General features: G+C 51.2%; 8 protein-coding genes across 8 annotated transcripts; 6 read left to right on the top strand and 2 right to left on the bottom strand.

Annotated features, from left to right (window-relative positions):
• Positions 1-10: 10 nt before the first annotated feature.
• Positions 11-1,587, top strand: F5J12DRAFT_903080 (DUF1714 domain-containing protein; the record flags this gene model as incomplete). Its single annotated transcript, XM_051748360.1, has 3 exons — positions 11-1,370; positions 1,432-1,478; positions 1,501-1,587. 3 exons carry the CDS (start codon positions 11-13, stop codon positions 1,585-1,587), a joined length of 1,494 nt encoding a protein of 497 aa, XP_051604237.1.
• A 1,572-nt stretch (positions 1,588-3,159) lies between these two features.
• On the top strand, positions 3,160-5,506 carry F5J12DRAFT_954221 (uncharacterized protein; the record flags this gene model as incomplete). The annotated part of the gene is made up of 2 exons (XM_051749845.1): positions 3,160-3,414; positions 3,501-5,506. The coding sequence occupies 2 exons, from the start codon at positions 3,160-3,162 to the stop codon at positions 5,298-5,300; spliced, it is 2,055 nt and encodes a 684-aa protein (XP_051604236.1). The 3' UTR covers positions 5,301-5,506.
• Positions 5,507-6,786: 1,280 nt separating this feature from the next.
• On the top strand, positions 6,787-7,350 carry F5J12DRAFT_903079 (mitochondrial ribosomal protein subunit L20-domain-containing protein; the record flags this gene model as incomplete). Its single annotated transcript, XM_051748359.1, has 1 exon — positions 6,787-7,350. One exon carries the CDS (start codon positions 6,787-6,789, stop codon positions 7,348-7,350), a length of 564 nt encoding a protein of 187 aa, XP_051604235.1.
• Positions 7,351-7,679: 329 nt separating this feature from the next.
• F5J12DRAFT_802018 (uncharacterized protein) lies at positions 7,680-10,304 on the top strand. The gene is made up of 13 exons (XM_051744393.1): positions 7,680-7,936; positions 7,995-8,024; positions 8,076-8,220; positions 8,274-8,337; positions 8,391-8,433; positions 8,492-8,587; positions 8,640-8,783; positions 8,838-9,038; positions 9,099-9,159; positions 9,213-9,313; positions 9,363-9,481; positions 9,538-9,838; positions 9,899-10,304. The coding sequence occupies exons 1-13, from the start codon at positions 7,769-7,771 to the stop codon at positions 10,001-10,003; spliced, it is 1,578 nt and encodes a 525-aa protein (XP_051604234.1). The 5' UTR covers positions 7,680-7,768; the 3' UTR covers positions 10,004-10,304.
• F5J12DRAFT_802011 (uncharacterized protein) lies at positions 10,305-12,549 on the bottom strand. The gene is made up of 6 exons (XM_051744392.1): positions 12,397-12,549; positions 12,192-12,344; positions 11,736-12,119; positions 11,625-11,679; positions 11,226-11,565; positions 10,305-11,160 (listed from the first exon to the last, which is right to left on the bottom strand). The coding sequence occupies exons 1-6, from the start codon at positions 12,497-12,499 to the stop codon at positions 10,702-10,704; spliced, it is 1,494 nt and encodes a 497-aa protein (XP_051604233.1). The 5' UTR covers positions 12,500-12,549; the 3' UTR covers positions 10,305-10,701.
• On the top strand, positions 12,550-14,624 carry F5J12DRAFT_802003 (glycosyl transferase family 4-domain-containing protein). Its single transcript, XM_051744391.1, has 7 exons — positions 12,550-12,810; positions 12,870-13,020; positions 13,072-13,285; positions 13,335-13,662; positions 13,709-13,897; positions 13,948-14,185; positions 14,236-14,624. Exons 1-7 carry the CDS (start codon positions 12,563-12,565, stop codon positions 14,308-14,310), a joined length of 1,443 nt encoding a protein of 480 aa, XP_051604232.1. The 5' UTR covers positions 12,550-12,562; the 3' UTR covers positions 14,311-14,624.
• On the top strand, positions 14,625-16,554 carry F5J12DRAFT_762459 (isocitrate lyase; the record flags this gene model as incomplete). The annotated part of the gene is made up of 6 exons (XM_051742144.1): positions 14,625-14,720; positions 14,776-14,939; positions 15,006-15,121; positions 15,173-16,197; positions 16,247-16,384; positions 16,441-16,554. Exons 1-6 carry the CDS (start codon positions 14,658-14,660, stop codon positions 16,552-16,554), a joined length of 1,620 nt encoding a protein of 539 aa, XP_051604231.1. The 5' UTR covers positions 14,625-14,657.
• Positions 16,541-18,047, bottom strand: F5J12DRAFT_801996 (F-actin-capping protein subunit alpha). Its single transcript, XM_051744390.1, has 8 exons — positions 17,918-18,047; positions 17,733-17,848; positions 17,579-17,683; positions 17,468-17,520; positions 17,280-17,417; positions 17,127-17,223; positions 16,855-17,076; positions 16,541-16,800 (listed from the first exon to the last, which is right to left on the bottom strand). Exons 1-8 carry the CDS (start codon positions 18,003-18,005, stop codon positions 16,738-16,740), a joined length of 882 nt encoding a protein of 293 aa, XP_051604230.1. The 5' UTR covers positions 18,006-18,047; the 3' UTR covers positions 16,541-16,737.
• Position 18,048: the final 1 nt, after the last annotated feature.

Genomic DNA, 18,048 nt, shown 5'->3' with positions numbered 1-18,048 from the left:
CCAAGGCGAGATGCACTTGCGAGATGCGCTGTTGGCGTCGCTGGCCAACTTGCCAGGCTCTCGCGAATTCCACCTCCATGTACTTGTATCGTCGCCCCGGAAACACTCCAACTTGTACCCGTTCGCTTCTCAACCTCGGCTCAGGACGTATTTGCAGGACATTCTCATCCTGCTGTCTGAACAGGCGAACCCGGATGCACGTAGACTGTTCGTCTCTGCCATAGAGGCATCCGTGTACCATATACCATCCACGTCCAGCGCCATCGTGTATGTCTCCAAGGTCGACTCGACCGGCCAAGCAACAGCACCATCGCCAACTTCTACTCTCGTCCGCGCCTTTCTGTCATACTATACTAATCCCTCAACCAGACCTCTTCCTGTAGACCACCTATGGGTCCACTTGTTCGCGCGTGCTCAGAGCCAGTATCTTTTCCCCAACTCTGCCGAATTTCCCGGGAAAAAACCGCTGACGGATGTGAAACTTTGTGCTTGGTGGAAACGCCAGCTCACTGGCGTAGCGGAGGAACTGGAACTGAGCGCCAAAGCCAACGGTACAGGTACAGTTTCTACGAGACTGTACTATCTGCTGCCTGGCCTGGGCGAGTTGGAAGCTTCTCACTCGCTCGAGAACGCCTACGCATCTTCTTCTTCGTCGTCCGTGACTTGGATCTATGGGCACCCATATTCCCAAACTGACGTCCCACTGCCTGGTGTCTCGAACCGAAATACTGGCACTGCTGCACCTCATATAGGCCAGATCATCCCCTGGTTTGATGATGACCCCAAAGCCCGGTTCATAGACGATATAGCATACACCACTGAGGTGGACGGCGTCAAATCTCCAGAACGAAAACGACCCCGGATAATCGAGCGCAGCGGGTCGAGGGTTGTAGATGAGGAAATGCAGGACAAGCCCAAGGTGGTGGACAAAAAAGACGTGCACAGCCAAAAGGAGGAACAAACTACGAAGGTGCTAAGAAAGGTGTCTGTAAGCGAATTCTGGGAACGAATGTCGTTCCGTCAGGAGTGCATTTCAGGGGCGGTTACCGGTTTCTTTGTTATGGCAGTATTGTCCAATTTCCCTCAGGCCACGACACGTAGCGAGCCATCCCCATTGGCACCGCAGCCAGGCCAGGTTGCTCCTCAGCTGATTAAACGCGTGTTAACTTCCCTCATGACTGGACACGAGTTTCCGTCTGTGGAACGGGCCGCATGGTCTACAAAAGTCCTGGAAGAGTCTATCAGAGGGCTTTGCGACGGTCTGAAGACCCTCCCAGTGGCAATCGCTAGCGGAAATGTAGCTGGTTCGGGCCGTACCCCGCCGGAGCCTACTCTAACCTGTGCTACCACCCCCCAAACGCCTCCCCCCCGTCTCATCCGTCCTCAAGCATCCCATCGTTGACGTGTCACCGAACCCGTTTCCTGAACCAGTGACTTCGCTAGAGACGTACAACGCGTATATTCACGGTTCACTTATCGTCAACAACCCCTGGCTACCAGCGTAAAACGCCTGTAGATGGAGGTGATGATGGCGAAGTCAAGGTTACCGTCTTGACTGTTCGACGGAAGAAACGTGCGAAACCTTAATTGCGTCCACGGTGACTACGTACATACTTTACTTGTTACAGTAAGGCTAGGCTATCAAGTTGTGGAGCACACCCTGATTTGAAGGGTAGGTCTCGATGCACAGTTGACATTGCGTGTGTCGCTTTGGACATACTTGTCATCCCTACTCTCATGATTGCATCAACTGTAAAATATGGCATCCCACAGAAAGCCATATTTGGGTCGGAAATGTCAATAAGATGAGGGGACAGACCTTGGCGCCCGGTCATATGAAATCGATTAAGCCTATTCCGTTATCAGTTGCCAAAATGGTAATAGGGACCCGCCAAGGGGTGTAGGAATGAATGGGAAAGAGGAACTAGAAAGCTCCATTGCTACCCACGAAGGTTACGTAGGGAGGGGACAATTTGAGCCACTGTCCCATATCTGAGAGTTCTGCTTTGGGATATTGGCCAAGGAAGCCAGCCAATTCGCGTGGCGTACTTTCCCGCTACGCCTCTCAAGGGTGAGATAATGTGGCCCAGACGACCATAGCCGGATAAGGTGGTGGTTCGTTCTGGCTCGGCGACTGCTGTACTTTGCTGTCAGTTGTATTTACGGACCGCTGCCGTTACTGCGATGACGCGGAGAAGCCATAGTATTGAGAAGCTATGGAGCCTCGAGGACTCATCGTCCGTGGTGAATTGATCGGATGGGGGCAGCAGTAATGGTCCGGTCACTCGGGAGTAGTGTGGTGAGTAAGGATCAGACGTTGCCAGGAGGAACGGCTGCGAGGCATAGCCAGGGTGAATTATACACCCACCCTGTGTCTGCAGAAGCAGGGTTACGGAGAAGAATCGACACTGTTTTGATGGAAGAGATAGACGGTCATGAATAATTATGCATGCACGTACCTTTGTCAGTACAGTATAATGCAATGCAGCGGCAGTGATGATGAATGCTGAATAGCCATGCTGCATGGTACTGGAGTGTAATACTAGTGGCTTAGATTGCGTGCACTCCAGCACTGCATGCAGCTATCCTGTGCCGCACAAAGATGCACTCAATGCCGAGTCCCTACAGACGGCGAGGACTGCCCAGCAGTGGGTTCACCGCTGATCATTGACGATGCCTGTTTGCTGTCTCGGGCAATGGACAGGTGTCTGCTGATTTTCCGATCAGTCACAGAACTGAGCGCCGGGCCCGTACTACAGACATAAAAAAGTAAAGAGACTCGCGACGGCGTTCCCAACAAACCAAGCAGTTCTTGACTTCCCACCGCTGATATTGTAAATAGCCCCATCGAACCTTGTTTGAAAGAGCGAGCGAGTTTGGTTTGGACTTTGTTGCTTACTGCACTCGGCTTATTAGCTTTCTACCCAAAGTGGGTGTTTTTTTCTTTTCGTGACAGTTCGCTGCCATCTCAACTGACAACTTTCCATTCGGCTCCGCGACACGACCAGCTGGCGACGGCGACCACACCAGAGCCTCAGTTCGTCGCTGGCAAGCACTGACGGATACTCTTCGTGTTGTCAGATTGGTTTTTTTTTTCTTCGGTTGTTGTCTTCTTCGCCGGCCTATTACCCTCCCCCGCTGCTCCTCTACACTCCTGTGATGTCCGTCAATCACGCCGCACATATGCCACAGTCACTGCCCCCCTTCGCGGAGGCTTTCAGCAGCTCCTCGCTGAGCAGCAGCAACGCGCTACCCCCGATACAGTCCCAGTCTTACGAACGCACACGCCAAGCAACCCACTCCCCCGCCAACGACTCGTGTAATCCAACCGTCGAACTCATCCGCACCGCAAGAAAACGTTCGCGGGAAGAAGGTTCACTTGCTACCCTCACAGAGGCCAACTCGGACAGGTGCGTCCCCCCTCTTACCTTCATCTTGCCCACTTTTTGACAGCCATATGCGCGTTTCTTACCAGTCACGACATAGACGACGCTCGTCAGTCCCCCAGGGGCCTCCGCATCAAAGAGGAGGACGAGAGAGATGCACCCTCAGAGTCACCGCACTCTCCCACCGTGAACGAGGACGTGTCCCATGACCCTAGTCCCACTCCCAGCACGCAGCCGTCTCCGAAGAAACGACGCGTGACTGTGAGCGGCCCAACGCAACCGCTCGATTCCACCACTAGACCCGCACTCGATCAGCCAGCGTCTACACCAATCTCTCCGGTTATTATTAGTCTTACCAACGTGGACGAGCCGAATGGCAGAGAACGATCCTTATTAACGGTCAAACCGCAACACAGGTCTCTCCTCGAGCAGCGTAGGGAAAGTATTACCGGCGTAACTCAGGCTTCTTTTCCTTCTGGGTCTTCCAGCAAGTCCCCGCCCGAGGATCATCTCTCTGCATCCAAACTGTCGAACGTCCCCCGGATTGGACGGCGCAGTCCCAACGAGGCCGCTGGCACCAGCCGCTCTACAGGCGGCGGTGCCCAAGCGATTAACTCCTCACAAGTGTTCAGTCCACCCCCCATGATCGTTCCGAGCCAGCAGCCCCTCTCCCTCAATTCCCCGCAGGTTTCAGCCGAGTCCTCATCTATAGCACGACAGAGCCCAATTGCACATTCACTACCTCCCCCTTCCATCAGCTTTACGACACGTCGTACCGCACAATCCGGAGGTCGTAAGAAGAAGCCTGCAGATATATTGATTAGCCCACGCGGCACGGGCCCATCCGACCCACTTCTGCCCGTTGTCCAGAGTGCCCCTCCCGTGGCTGACCGGTTCCCGATGGCGATCCCGCGCCTACCATCTGCAATCAACAATGCTACTCAGACAACTCGGAGAACGGTCAGCAACGTTCCGCCCACGCCCACCCGCTTCGCACTGCGTGATGCTGCAAGCTCGTCTGTCAACTCGACCGGACGAACCGGCACGACTTCTTTGTCACCGCCAAATGTCTCGGTCCCCATCGCTAGTAGCTTGGCTCCGCATACACCTAATGCCTTACATCATCCCGGGTATTCGGTGGACAAGTCCGCCTTTTTGGCGCCTTTTGAAACGTTTTACGACGCCCTTAATGGTTCAAAACAGCTGAAGGGTTGGCTTGCAGATCAGCTGCAGAAGTCGAGTGCCCTCATGCAATCACTGAAACAGCAGCAAGAGAAGATGGACACCATGGTGGAGGATTTGGTGGAGAAGCGGACGCGTGCATTGAGGGAGGAAATTGCGGCGTTACGTCAACGCGTGGAGTCTCTTGAGGAAGCCGTGCAAACAACTCGGGGAGAGGGCTCAACGAGGGGCCCTCAAACCAACGGTGGGTCCGGATATCTGCATAATATGGCAGCCCTCCAGAACAGCTCTCCTCCAGGATCTGAACCATCCACGACATACCGATTTCCTGCACCGGATCAGCGAAGATCGGACTTTACGAGAGCGGTTCTCTCTCCTGAAAGACCGCAGGATAAAGAACCTCAGAGGTCGCCACCTCTAATAATAGAAGCTTCCCGCCGCATCTCAATCTCTGGCGGTACTCGTCCAGATCCAGCAAGAATGATTAACGTGGAAGGTGGACAGCTGCAGGGATCTCACCCCTCCTTCGGGCCCTCAGGGCACCATAGTCGTGGAGGACCGCCAGGTTCATCAAAAGGTACACCACCTTTGCGGCCTCAAACCCTCCCTGAGCGCTCGATAAACGTCCGCCAAACAGACCCGGCGCCGCGTTCAAGTAGCAGGCTCGTGTACCCTCCACCTGCGAAACCGGATGCACGTCGCAAAAGTAATGCCGCTCTTGAGGAGCGTTGACCATTTTTTTGGGTTATTATTTGAGGACGGAAAATCATGCTACCCTTTTATTCACTCTCATTATTTGGCGAGAATCCGTTGGACTGACGTTTGGCTTTGAACATACTTAACCTTCTCTTATCTGACCGTCAATCTGCATCGTCCCATGCTGAATCTCGGACTATGTATTTGTGATTTATATCGTGCATCCTTGTCCTGGTTGCTTTCGATCACCTTCGTCTCTCGCCTCTCCCTGCATCTTCTACTTAGGATCAGTATCTCTTTCGTTGATTCCGCTCCCGCTTCTCCACACCTTGCTTTTTCTTTTGCTCGTTCGACTGTACTTATATAAAGTGCTGTAAGATACATAGACTTGGAGTGGATCATTTTGCCCCCGAATTCCAGTCATTTTTCGGCGGGCATCATGTAATGGGTCACGTGTGGTCGAAGCGGGTTACGACAATTATAGTCAACATCAAGTGAGTCCACACTAGTACTGCAATGTGACATGACATGATCGCCCAAGGAAGTTGACGTTGAAGATAAGGCGAGGCACTGTCAGGATTCCCTCTGGCTATGGCGTGTATAGGTTTGATGCCATGCGACCGATCATTTACAGCCTCCTTGACCCGCAAAACGGCCAAGTTACGTTGCCACATACTACAAGACTATGAATGGTGAGCTCAAATTTGTGGTTGTCCAAAAGCTACCTTGTGTGTTGATTATGGTGTCGTCGATCGTCTGGACAAATTTGAGTTGACCGGGGACCAGATTCATGCGCCATCAAGCAAGGTCACCCGACGCGCAGTCAAGTATTTACAGAGAATCCTGATGGAGCTGAGACTCGACTGAACCCCGTTCGGCCCCGTGAAACAACAGCGACAACGTTGATAGGGTGTGGAAACATTTCCGTTTGACACCGTTGCTTCAATATCACGTATCTTGTAGCGACTGTGCCTTGAGATTCTCTCTGAAAAGAACGTGGTGCTAGTGGTGTTGCAGTGCAGTCGACGACCAATAGGCAAGCTTGAAATTAAATTGAGGCTGCTTCTAAGGATGTATAAATGGGCACACATGTGCCATAGGCATCCCTGGGCTGGTGCAACGTATTTCCAAAATTCGAGAAACGTTCCACTGGGCAGGCTACAAACCAATGGATGCCTTCATCTACTACGGTGACGGAGAAGGAGTGGTCGCTGTGGATCGGGTCTTGCATATTGATCCGTCTGATATCCAGCTGGTCAATCTGGTGGCGCCTCATGGGATGGTCAGGCAAAGGGTATTCGTTCTTGTTACAGATCGAGCGTGCTGGTCGCCAGAGTGTTCGATTGTAGCATCAAGAATAGCCATATCGAACATCCCTCGAAAGAGACGGTGCCCGGAAATTAGTCGCACGTTGTCCTTGCTGCCTTCGAGTTCAGTGGTAATGAGTGTGGGAATAATAAGACTAAATTGGTCGAAATATCTTTTCTTCCGCGTGTTCTTTGCGCACGGACTCCTCCGCCACATGTTCAGACCACGATTGCCTTTCGCTCTGTCGTTGTGTTGTCGGACGTACGCGACGCGCAGACCAGAGAAGCCACCTGCACGTTTCCCGGATCCGCTGAAAAACACTTCCAATGCTGTCGTCACCACTCTGCAGGACGACAATAATCTGACGTTCATCTACCGTCCGCCTCCTAGCGTGCCGTCCCCTCACTCGACGACGTTGGACCCTGCTTCGCCACTGCTCAAACCACGGATACCCTCGAATGGCGGTGATAGTGGTCCTTTACCGCCTCTATTGCGACCATCGAGCTATAAGGCGGAGCCGGAGCGGGTGTCCCGGGAAGTCATTGAGAAAATTAGGGCGCTCAGGCTCTCTCAGCCGAGGACACACAGTCGGACTAAGCTGGCGAAGATGTTCAATTGCACCCCGAATTTCATATCAAAAGTAGCTGCGCTTCCGCGTCCCCAACGAAAGCAGTTTATGGGGGAATTGAAGGCCGACCACGCTGCGGTCCGAGGGCGGTGGGGAGAAAGGAAAGCTACAGTGGTCGCTATTAGGCAGAAGCGGCGCGAATTTTGGTAGTGGTTCGGTCAGCGATGTCCTAGGTTTGATGGACGGCCGTGTTGTGGCGTAAATGACTGACTCTTCTTTTTCGTTCCATAGGGATGGCACGATCTGTCAGTGATACCGTATTTCTTCGGAACATGTCGTTTTTTTATAGTTTATAGTGTCTTTTTTCGTTCGCTTTCAGTAAACTGGGGTGACTCTTCCCCACCCCGTTCCGCTCCGAGGATTGCCTTTAGAGGAAATCATGGGGTGGTCCTGCTGAGTCATCTTGCCATATAAGGCAACATAGAATGGAAAGCTCCCTGAAACAACGCCCCTGTGATTTTTCGTGGCGAGACGGGTACATATACAAACCTTTTTATGGCGCCTGTTCCGATCGCTTCGTCTGCAAATTCTCCTCTCTCCCAGCTAGCTTTTTAGTAGTCTCCTCGCAATGGCCATCGCCCGATTTCCCCCTTACCTGATTACATCTGACCACCGCGAACGCTGTCTCGAACAGCTGCGCTCCAAGTCAGCTCCTCTTGAAAAATACATCTACCTCAATGGTCTCAAGGAGCGTGACTCGAATCTATTCTACGACCTCCTGCTCCAAAACATGAAGGTGTTGTCATCCTAATTTCATACCGTGCACGGGACAAGTGAGCTCATATTCCGTCAAGGAAATCATTCCTTTGCTTTATACCCCAACTGTGAGTCTTCGTCGCGGGTCGTGTGACTTCTCGTGCTGACTCTGTAACAAGGTTGGGGAGGCGTGTGTCAACTACTCCCACATATGGAGGAGACCGGAAGGTCTGTATGTCTCGATCGAGGACAAGGGTCACATCCGCGACATCCTCTCCATGTGGCCAAATACCATTGACAGCCGCATCGCTGTCGTCACAGACGGTTCGTTTCGGTCCCGTCCTCGTTCGCTTCCGTTGTTCAATCACAGGCAACAGGCTCGCGCATCCTTGGTCTTGGTGACCTCGGCGCTAATGGCCTCCCCATCAGTATTGGAAAACTGTACACGCATTTTTTCCATCTTCTCTGGACCTCGCCGACTGACTGTGTATCAGAGATCTCTACATTGCAGGTGCTGGAATCAAACCTTCATCGACTGTATGAACCATTACTATCTTGCAACCTCTCAGTCCGTCATGTTTCCTTTTTTATATAGGTCCCCATATGTTTAGATCTTGGGACAAATACCCAAAGATATCTCGACGATCCTCTCTATATCGGCATCCGCCGGAAGAGGCCAGAGCCAGAAGAAGTCAGTTGACTTACCCCATTCTTTCGTGGTTGACTCGCTAATGTCTTTCCAGATGGACGAATTCATGGACGAGTTCATAGAAGCAATGAAAGATGTTTTCCCAAGCTTGATGGTTCAGTTTGAGGACTTCTCGACAGACAATGCCTTCAAGTATCTTGATAGGTACCGTTATAAGTACCGGGTGTTCAACGATGATGTGAGATTCCCACGCTCTCCATATCCTTCGGAATCGATACATACCCCCGTATAGATTCAAGGAACTGGCTCTGTTATCCTGTCTGGCTTCATCAATGCCGCGAACCTCTCATCGGCTGCCTCGGGCAAGCCGTTGGCAGACCACAGAATCCTTTTCTTCGGAGCAGGCTCTGCTGGTATTGGTGTTGCAAAGCAGCTCCTATCCTTCTTTACCATGCATGGCTTGACTCCCGAAGAGGCCAAGGCTCGGATTTGGGTGCGTTTTTGTGATCTTGTGTCGTCTTGGGATGATGTGTCTCAGTCGTCGCCGTTATAGACTGTCGATTCCAAGGGCCTTATCACGGCTGACCGCAAGGGCTTGCAAGAACACAAGAAATGTGCGTGCAGGTTTGCAATATCGGTTGCAGTAATGCTTACGCGCATTTATCAGTCTTTGCTCGTACCGACTACAACGGCCCTGCTCTAAAAGATCTGGTGGATATCATCAACTATGTCAAGCCCACTGCTCTTCTCGGTCTTAGCACCCTCAAGGTCAGTGTTCCTCTGATGTCGCTACCGCATCCAGCTTATAATGCCCCAGAATGCTTTCTCGGAGGCAGTGGTGAAGGCTATGGCTGCCATCAACGAGCGTCCTATCATCTTCCCCCTCTCAAATCCCGTTAATCTCAGTGAGCTTGAGTACCACGATGCGATCGAATGGTTAGTATTCCCGACAGGGTTTTGTGCACAGACATGCTTATTCGGTCCCTTGGCAGGACGAATGGAAAGGTCATCTTCGCATCGGGAAGCCCGTACTTCCCGGTGACCTACAAAGATATTACCTACGAACCCGGCCAAGGCAACAACATGTACATTTTCCCTGGTCTTGGTCTAGGTGCTATTCTGTCCAGGGCACGCCACGTTTCGGACGCCATGGTTGAACAGGCATCAATTGCGCTCGCGTCTTCTCTGACTGATGAGGAAAAGGCTGCGGAACTTGTGTACCCCCGTCTCAACCGTATTCGGGACATCAGTGCCCAAGTCGCTTTGGCTGTCATCCGACAGGCGCAGAAAGAGGTACGTCCCGACCGTGCAGAATTTTTTTTAATGTGTAAAAATAACTTGTCTTATGCATAGGATTTGGATGCGAATAACTACCTCCGCACTCTTCCGGATGATGTTCTCTTGAGTCTCATTCATGATAAAATGTGGAGGCCCCATGAACCTACCCCGCATCTCTGACTGCAATTGCACCCTTAAGAACAGTTCGTATACTATGTCTTGTGGATGCGTATTTCTACCAACAGGCGTCGGCGCATTGCCTGCTTTGTGGCACCTCAAAATATGGATCATTTGCTAGTTGTCCATGGATCCCTCTTTGCGTTATGTCCGGGATAATGTTTTTGTACCATATGACCATTATATGTTGTATATTGTCTACCTTGTCTACAGCTGCTTCGATGTGCAGGAAACCCTGGTTAAGATGGTGTGATACAATAAGATTTTCTGAGTTGATAATAAATGTCGTTTAGTTGATGAGTAAACCTGCGGCAAAACTCGCAGTCGATAATACTGAGATGGCTGGTTGTCAGGGTTTACAGATGCTGAAGGTTGTTGCGACGTGTAGTCGGTTTCAATTCTCTGCAGCCTTTCGTCCATGCCCAGTGTGAAGCAGTGCATATTGTTTTATTACATGGGGCTGTTGGGTCTCAATGGCCCTCGCTACCTGTGCAGATGACAGAGAGAACCGTCCACAGGTATCCTACGATCACGGCAACTTGATCATGACCTATCAAGTGATTAGTGTAGTCTGACACAGGGCCTTGCAGCCAGGTTTCGCACATCGTACTGCCTTAACCCAGAGTACCTGTGACCATCAATGAACCCCTGGCGCGTCTTCGATATCATCGTTCAAGCCTATCAGCTCGCTATCCATGGGATCAAGCATCTATTTCAGAAGCAAGGGAAATGATATCATCTTCCCCAGCATCGCAATCGCCTTTCCAAATGGCTATGGTAAATCGATGGTTCACACCCTTGAGCGCTGGTATACACGCTGTGCCGCCGCAACCGCCAGTCTTTGGCATGGGATACAAATAGAAGACTTCCTTCACCCTCGAGTGTAGCAACGCCATCGAGCACATGATACACGGCTCGTGCGTGATAAAGAGTGAGAGACCAGTGAGGAGGTACTGAGTACTATTTTGAATTTGAGTTAATCCTTCCTCTCGCGGGGGGGTTGGTTGCGTGACACGGAAATCGGCAACCTTGCGGATGACATTTAATGCAGCATGCCGGAGGGGATGCCGTGTAGAAGTGCGCGTGTCGTGTGCGATAAAGGATTGTGACAGGTTGTTCTCGTCGTCGTATGACTTCGGGACGTAGGCGACAATGGGGAGCTATCATCGTTATCGATCCATCGATCAGTTCGGGATAACAATAATGATAAAGGCCGGAAACTTACTTCGCCACTTGACGCAGTAATCTCGTGACTTTCTTTCTTCAGGACATTGACGGCGTCATGCGCCCATATTAGTTTTCTTCTAGTCCACTTCTCGGGTTCCCACTTCCTTCGAGGTGCTAAAATAGTCGGCCAAAATGTATTCTTAAGATGTAGAGAGGTTTGCGTCAAGGCGGGATTGCACGGAACGGGGAGCTGATATGGTGTACCAAGTGCAACGTTGCTGGGGAGAACCGGGGGTCGTATTGATGTACCCAGCAGAAGTGTGGACGTCTGTTCTTGTCTTCGGATACGTTTGAGGTGTGACAAAGCTTCTATGTCTAGCCCAGAGCATTTAAGCCATCTGTGAGCGGTAATATAGTCATATTGGAATGATCCGTGTGAGACAAAAGATATGCTCACTTAAGCATAGCCGTAATGTGCTTCTGGTCCGGAATGTCGACGACCCATGCCTGGACTGTAGATGCTGGAGTTAGAAGGGAGAGCGGCGATACGACGCAGTAATCAATATACCGAGTTCTAAGTCACTAATTTCCTCCTCCTCCTTGTCAAGTGATAACTTCTTCCAGGCAAAAGGAAGCTCGTTTTCATTTATCACGTCGTCCATGGCGCCGGATAAAACAGGCATTAAATGGTCCCGAGCCGCATGAGGGTCTTCCTGTATGTTCGTGAGACAATCCCACCCATCGAGCATCGTCTGGTCGGGTGCTTCAAGCACAACTCGAGAGCCACTCTCTTTAGGCACGCCGACGGGATCAAACCAAAGATTGTGGCCGTAAAATATACAGAGTTCTTCGTCCGCACAAATCGCACGTGTTGACGTGTAAATGATGCAATCGCATGCAATGTCAATCGAATATGACACGTTAGGTCGCTCAGAGTGGTTGAAGAGTGAGCCTGCCAGTGAGGGATGAAATCATAATGCAAAGATCAATAAATTATTATGACAGGCGTACAGACGATACTCACCTAGCCCGAGGGCGAGAGCCATACGCCCATCGCGCCAACTAAAGGTGTAGTGATCGAGAAGAGTGTGTTTCCCGTGTGTTTGGTACTCGTCCTTGGTAAACAGGAGGACGGGACTAGTCTCGATGACCGTCTGCGCTGGTATCGCGCGTGAAGCTGGTCAGTGCGATCAGTAGTCATCCTATAGATGTTCGTGATCTTGCTTTACCAAAGACACCCCGGCCTTTGTCTTGTATCTCTTTCACATAGCACTGTTCGCGATTCAGGGTGATACGATGGTCGGTGGTGGCCGTAAAAGGAAAACCCGCCATGCCACGTGGTCTGAGGCCGGGGACACGTCTCCTCCAAAACAGCCAATCCGTTAGACGTCGGACATGGCACCAGCACTGGGCCCGCGACCACTGCCCAACGTGCTCCTCGCATCCCTGATACCGGTTGCCATTTGGTTTGTTATCAGACCTCTCCTGGACCCACCACCACCGCTTCCTGCCTTGCACACGTCAGTCGGGTTCTCCATATTCGCGTTCCTTGCTGCCTTGTATCTCGTACCGGCACTGGGACCGTCCTTTGTCAAAGCAAATCTCAAAGGAAGAGACTTGTTGAAGGTCTACTCCGATCCAATGTGAGTGGCTCGATCATCTCTCTCAGTCCTGTGCCCCTCATTCATCCGTACGTGTCCAGACCCGAGAGTCAGGGGTTGATTTGCGCCGCGATTTATATCCTACTGTTGATCCTGTTCATTCCGTTCCCTTTCTCAAACTCCATAGCAAACCTGCCCACGAAGGGCACTCATCTAGAGGGTCTACTCGGGGCCGCATCTCTGCATCATGAAGTAAGTGTCGCCTGTCAAAATTCTAACGACGAGGCTCATTCGTCACGAAAGCTCTCTGTATACTTATCCTCGCTTTTGTCCTTGTTAATGGCCACGCTCCTCGGATTCTTGGACGATGTATTTGACATTCGATGGAGACACAAGTTGCCTATACCCCTCATTGCTGCAATTCCTCTCCTGATGGTGTACTATGCCGAAGGAGGAAATACGCACGTTGTAGTGCCAATTCCACTGAGACCACTCTTTGGAGTTTTGCTCAATCTAGGCATGTTTCTCGGATATCACAAATGCGACGTGACTGATATGATCATCAGGCCCGCTTTACTATCTATACATGGCACTCCTGTCTACTTTCACCACGAACAGTATCAATATTCTCGCTGGAATTAATGGTTCCGAAGTCAGCCAAGCGCTGATCATCGGCACATCCGTCATTCTGAACGACCTGCTATACCTCCCATGGCCTATAGACTTCCGCATACCCCTTCACCTTCTTGGCAGTCAGGCCGAGGTAGACGTAGGAGGGCCATGGCGCGCCGGTATGGCGTATGGGAGCAGTCAGCTCGTCTCGAGGCACCTTTTCAGCCTGTACTTCATGCTGCCATTAGTTGGTGTGTGTTTGGGTTTCATGTACCACAACTGGTGAGCCGTCAATTCAGTAACTGTATTGGAGCTGACGATCTTTCAGGTACCCCGCTCGCGCATTCCCGGGAGACACCCTCTGTTACGTCACAGGCATGGCCTTCTCAGTTGTGGGCATACAGGGACACTTCTCTAAAACATTGCTCCTGTTCTTCATTCCACAAATTTTCAATTTCGTTCTTTCGTGTCCACAGATATTCGGGCTGGTCCCGTGCCCACGACATAGAGTACCAAGGTCTGTACTGAGGGCTCGTGCATTGCGCCTGCCGTTAATGTCATTTTTAGGTTCGACTCTGATACCAATCTCTTGCATCCTTCGACCGCACAGTTTTCACAACCCCCATCGAAGTTGACCACCCTCATCCTTCGGGTCTTTGCCTCACTGCGCTTGACGAAGTTGAAATTCCATCCTAGTAACGGCACGATCGTCGAAGCCACTAATCTTACAATCCTAAACTTTCTCCTTGTGAACTTGGGGCCAATGAACGAGAAGGAACTCGTCCAGACACTCATGGCTGTTCAGGTAAGTGAGGATGGTGATGTAGTTGGATTTTGGATTAACTATGAAATCAGGTCTCCGGTAGTGTATTAGCGTTTGGAGTGCGGTATGGCCTAGCGGGTCTGCTTTATGATGGGGATAGACACTAGGTAGAGGTAATTATGTACGGTAAAGCACAAGAATGAAGAGGGTTTTCCGGAGCCGCCGCTCAAAATCCCATAACGCCGCGCACAGTGTAAGACACGAGGGTCCTATGGCTGTTCTCTCATACACATCGTAGTTGGATAATGGAGATAGAGCGTATTCACGAACAACGACAGGTGTGAGACGGCGTGGTGTGGCAACCATGACTCGTGTCCGAAATGAAACAGGTGCTTGTGGCGGATATCACATGAAAATTGGTCACACACTTCGTCGGCCCCTTCCCCGAATGCCAGTACTGAAATGCACTAACGGAAGTGGCTATTTTTTTTTACAACCTTGTTCTCCTTCCAACATGTCCAACGACGAGCGTGCAGTTTTCCAAGCCGAAGTGGCCGCTGTAGAAGAGTGGTTCAGAGTAAGCCCCTATCTTCTCAGAGAGGGACTCCTTGGCCTAACAAGCAACGGTACAGAATGCTCGGTTTGCAAGGGTGAAGCGACCATACACGGCGGCGCAGGTAGTTGCAAAGAGAGGGACAATCCCCATCAAGTACCCGTCCGACATTCAGGGTAAGAAATTATTCGCCCTCCTCTCGCAACACGCGAAGAATGGCACACCGTCACATACCTATGGAGCGTAAGCGTCGTCGTAGTAACCCTTCAACTCAAGGCAGTACGCATGGCTGACTGCTATGGTGCGTAGACTTGACCCCGTCCAGGTGACGCAGATGGCAAAATATTTGGAGACCGTCTATGTGTCTGGTTGGCAGTCGTCCTCCACGGCCTCCAGCACTAACGAGCCTGGTCCTGATCTCGCTGGTGAGTGTCTGTTTGGCTGGTATATGGGTTCCCGTTGCTGACGCTGCCCAGATTATCCTTCCAACACCGTGCCCAACAAGGTCGAACACCTTTTCATGGCACAGTTGTTCCACGATCGGAAGCAGCGTGAAGAACGGTCTAACATGTCAGAGTCTGAGCTCGCCTCCACCCCGTATTTCGATTACCTTCGTCCAATCATTGCCGACGCCGACACTGGCCATGGTGGTCTCACCGCTGTCATGAAACTCGCCAAGATGTTTGTCGAGAAGGGAGCAGCAGGTATCCACATCGAGGACCAAGCACCTGGAACCAAAAAATGTGGACACATGGCTGGCAAAGTGCTCGTACCTATCTCAGAGCACATCAACCGACTCGTAGCCATCCGCCTCCAGTTTGATATCATGGGTGTGGAGAACCTTGTCGTCTCCCGCACGGACTCGGAGGCCGCTACACTCATCACGTCAAACATCGACGACCGGGACCATCCCTTCATCCTTGGGTGTACGAACTCGTCCCTCCCACCCCTGGTCAAAGTGATGAATGATGCTGAGAAGATGGGGAAATCTGGAGATCAACTTCAGGCGGTCGAAGACGCATGGATTGCTTCTGCGAATCTACAACTTTTCTCCCAAACGTTGGCTGGTGCACTCAGCAATCAAGGTGTCCAGAAGGCTGCTGTCGATAGGTTCCTAGCACGCGTCAGCCATGCGTCGTGCCCGGATGCGCTATCTATCGCTCAAGAGGAATTTGGATTGAGGAATGTTCCTCACTGGGATTGGGACGTACCAAGGACCCGCGAAGGCTATTACCGTTACCAGGGTGGTACGCAGTGTGCCATCGTTCGCTCTATCGAGTACGCACCCTATGCGGATGCTTTGTGGATGGAAACCAAGAAGCCGATCCTGGCGCAGGCTCGCGAGTTCGCGCAAGGTGTTCATACGGTACGACCTGGACACTGGCTGGCTTATAATCTGAGTCCATCCTTCAATTGGGAAGCGGCGGGCCTTACCACCAAGGACATGAAAGACTATATCTGGGAGTTAGGAAAGCTAGGTTTCTGCTGGCAGTTCATCACAGTAAGCTGCTATGGATGTGGTGGCGAATTGTCTTACTCGTTTATTGAAGCTCGGTGGTCTTCACTCTAATGCCTATATCAGCGATCTCTTTGCCCGCGCATTTGCTACAGAAGGGATGAAGGCATATGTGGAACTAATCCAAAAGAAGGAGCGCGAGATTGGATGCGATGTTCTGACGCACCAAAAGGTATGAATTGTGGCTTGTGTAGAATATCGCCGCATCGGTTACTAATACCTTGGTAGTGGAGTGGTGCGGACTACGCGGACAATCTGATCAAAACTGTTACGGGCGGTGTCTCGTCGACAGCAGCTATGGGCAAGGGCGTTACTGAGGACCAGTTCAGGGCGAAGCTGTAATGTAATTTGCATGCAGTGTAGGCTATCTGCGGCCCGACCCAGGTGTGCGATGTAAATTTTACCCATGTAAGGATAGAATTATCCACCCAGGTTTACGACCAGACCGCAGGGTTACAGATTCCTGGCAATTTTTAAACGGACACCAAAGCATGACAAGTACGGAAAGGATGCTATGGCTACTATTCATGAGCCGGCAAATACACCTTTACCTGCTGTTAGTTCTGCTCCGAGCTTGTATCCCAGTACCTGAAGAAGATTTAGAAGGCGACAACCCCCGCATACAAATTCTCCTCCACTTGCCTTGTCCCAGTCTATCTTCTGACGAGTGAGCGGTAGGGCGCGCCTAAGGCCCTTGAATGTCTTCTCAGCCATTTCATGGTATGCATCATTGAAAGATGTTTGCAATCGGCTTTCCTCAACATCGATAAGCGCGAGAATTTTGGAAGAGGCGGAGCTGGGTTCAGCGTTAACGACCGCTGGGGGTATCGGTATTGCCAGATCATGCGATGTCTCCAGTTGAACCTGATAAAATCAGGAACTACGTGCACAAAAACGGGGGGATAAAGTCTTACGTTTCCTTGTTCGTAATAGTGGACGTTCACGAGTATTTTGCCTCGAATCATCTTGGTGTCAAAGTCGATATGGTAATGGGACCTCCATCTGCCTGACCTGTGTGGCCCGCGATGAGGAAAGAGAGGGGCGATGGGGAAGTTACAAATGCGCACCAATAGTTGGATGGGTTGTACTTGTTCGCGACTATTTGGACGACAAACTGGTTGGGAGGTTGCACGGAAAATACGGCGGCCACTCCGTCATGGTAGTGTGCAGCGAGATACGACAGAGCAGATGACTCGAGAGCAGTCCTGACGCCATCACAGTCAACCATGAGTAACTGGATAGATGAAATGCTTACCGCAGTGGCTCAGCTTCAGCATCTGATTCTTCAGGTCTCGAATCTGTAGCCTCCTACCAGTAGGCGATATTTCTTTCAGCTGACGCCAGTCCGTTGACAGATTCTACTGACCAAGCGAAGATGGTCAAACCTGAAGGATGTCTTTGAACGGGGATCGAGAAACCGTTCCTCGTCTTCGTCGTCGGATGATATCCGAGCAATATCGCTCACGATTGTCTATCAGGAATGAGACTCGTCCGGGGTTACGAGAATAATCTTCCAATACCTGATAGGAAGTACCTGGTACATCGACCGTGATGAATTGTGCCAAGTTGTAGTCTCGAAGAGCAGGCAGGATCCCCTGTTCTAACGACTCGTCATCGTTGACTATGACACGGACATCTATTTGTCAAGGACAGTTCGGTTGTGTTAGTCCAATACGTGTGCCGAGAGGGTTCTCTCTTTCTTTACCGTTAAGAACGTCGTTGATTTCTCCAGGAGGGGACTGCAGAACAAAGCTGGACACTCCTGCAATGCGTTCGTCAACTTCTTGGCTCATCGGAGATCAAAGATTGCAACGTTTTGCTTGTCTTTGTCGAAGG

This window comes from Pisolithus orientalis, assembly GCF_024613125.1.
Source record: "Pisolithus orientalis strain OTSU chromosome Unknown F5J12scaffold_3, whole genome shotgun sequence".
Taxonomy (NCBI): Eukaryota; Fungi; Basidiomycota; class Agaricomycetes; order Boletales; family Pisolithaceae; genus Pisolithus; species Pisolithus orientalis.
Note: the sequence above shows the minus strand (reverse complement) of the source record. Positions and strands in the feature narration are given on the sequence as shown.

Coding starts and splice junctions, on each gene's coding strand:
- F5J12DRAFT_802018 (XM_051744393.1), top strand. CDS start 7,769: ATGGCCATCGCCCGATTTCCCCCTTACCTGATTACATCTGACCACCGC. Junction 7,937..7,994: donor TCCTGCTCCAAAACATGAAG/GTGTTGTCATCC, acceptor TATTCCGTCAAG/GAAATCATTCCTTTGCTTTA. Junction 9,482..9,537: donor TACCACGATGCGATCGAATG/GTTAGTATTCCC, acceptor GTCCCTTGGCAG/GACGAATGGAAAGGTCATCT.
- F5J12DRAFT_802011 (XM_051744392.1), bottom strand. CDS start 12,499: ATGGCGGGTTTTCCTTTTACGGCCACCACCGACCATCGTATCACCCTG. Junction 12,120..12,191: donor GGCTCTCGCCCTCGGGCTAG/GTGAGTATCGTC, acceptor CCTCACTGGCAG/GCTCACTCTTCAACCACTCT. Junction 11,161..11,225: donor TTACTGCGTCAAGTGGCGAA/GTAAGTTTCCGG, acceptor TAACGATGATAG/CTCCCCATTGTCGCCTACGT.
- F5J12DRAFT_802003 (XM_051744391.1), top strand. CDS start 12,563: ATGGCACCAGCACTGGGCCCGCGACCACTGCCCAACGTGCTCCTCGCA. Junction 13,286..13,334: donor TGGAGTTTTGCTCAATCTAG/GCATGTTTCTCG, acceptor TATGATCATCAG/GCCCGCTTTACTATCTATAC. Junction 13,898..13,947: donor CCACGACATAGAGTACCAAG/GTCTGTACTGAG, acceptor TGTCATTTTTAG/GTTCGACTCTGATACCAATC.
- F5J12DRAFT_801996 (XM_051744390.1), bottom strand. CDS start 18,005: ATGAGCCAAGAAGTTGACGAACGCATTGCAGGAGTGTCCAGCTTTGTT. Junction 17,077..17,126: donor ACTATTACGAACAAGGAAAC/GTAAGACTTTAT, acceptor TGATTTTATCAG/GTTCAACTGGAGACATCGCA. Junction 16,801..16,854: donor AGAAGATAGACTGGGACAAG/GCAAGTGGAGGA, acceptor AATCTTCTTCAG/GTACTGGGATACAAGCTCGG.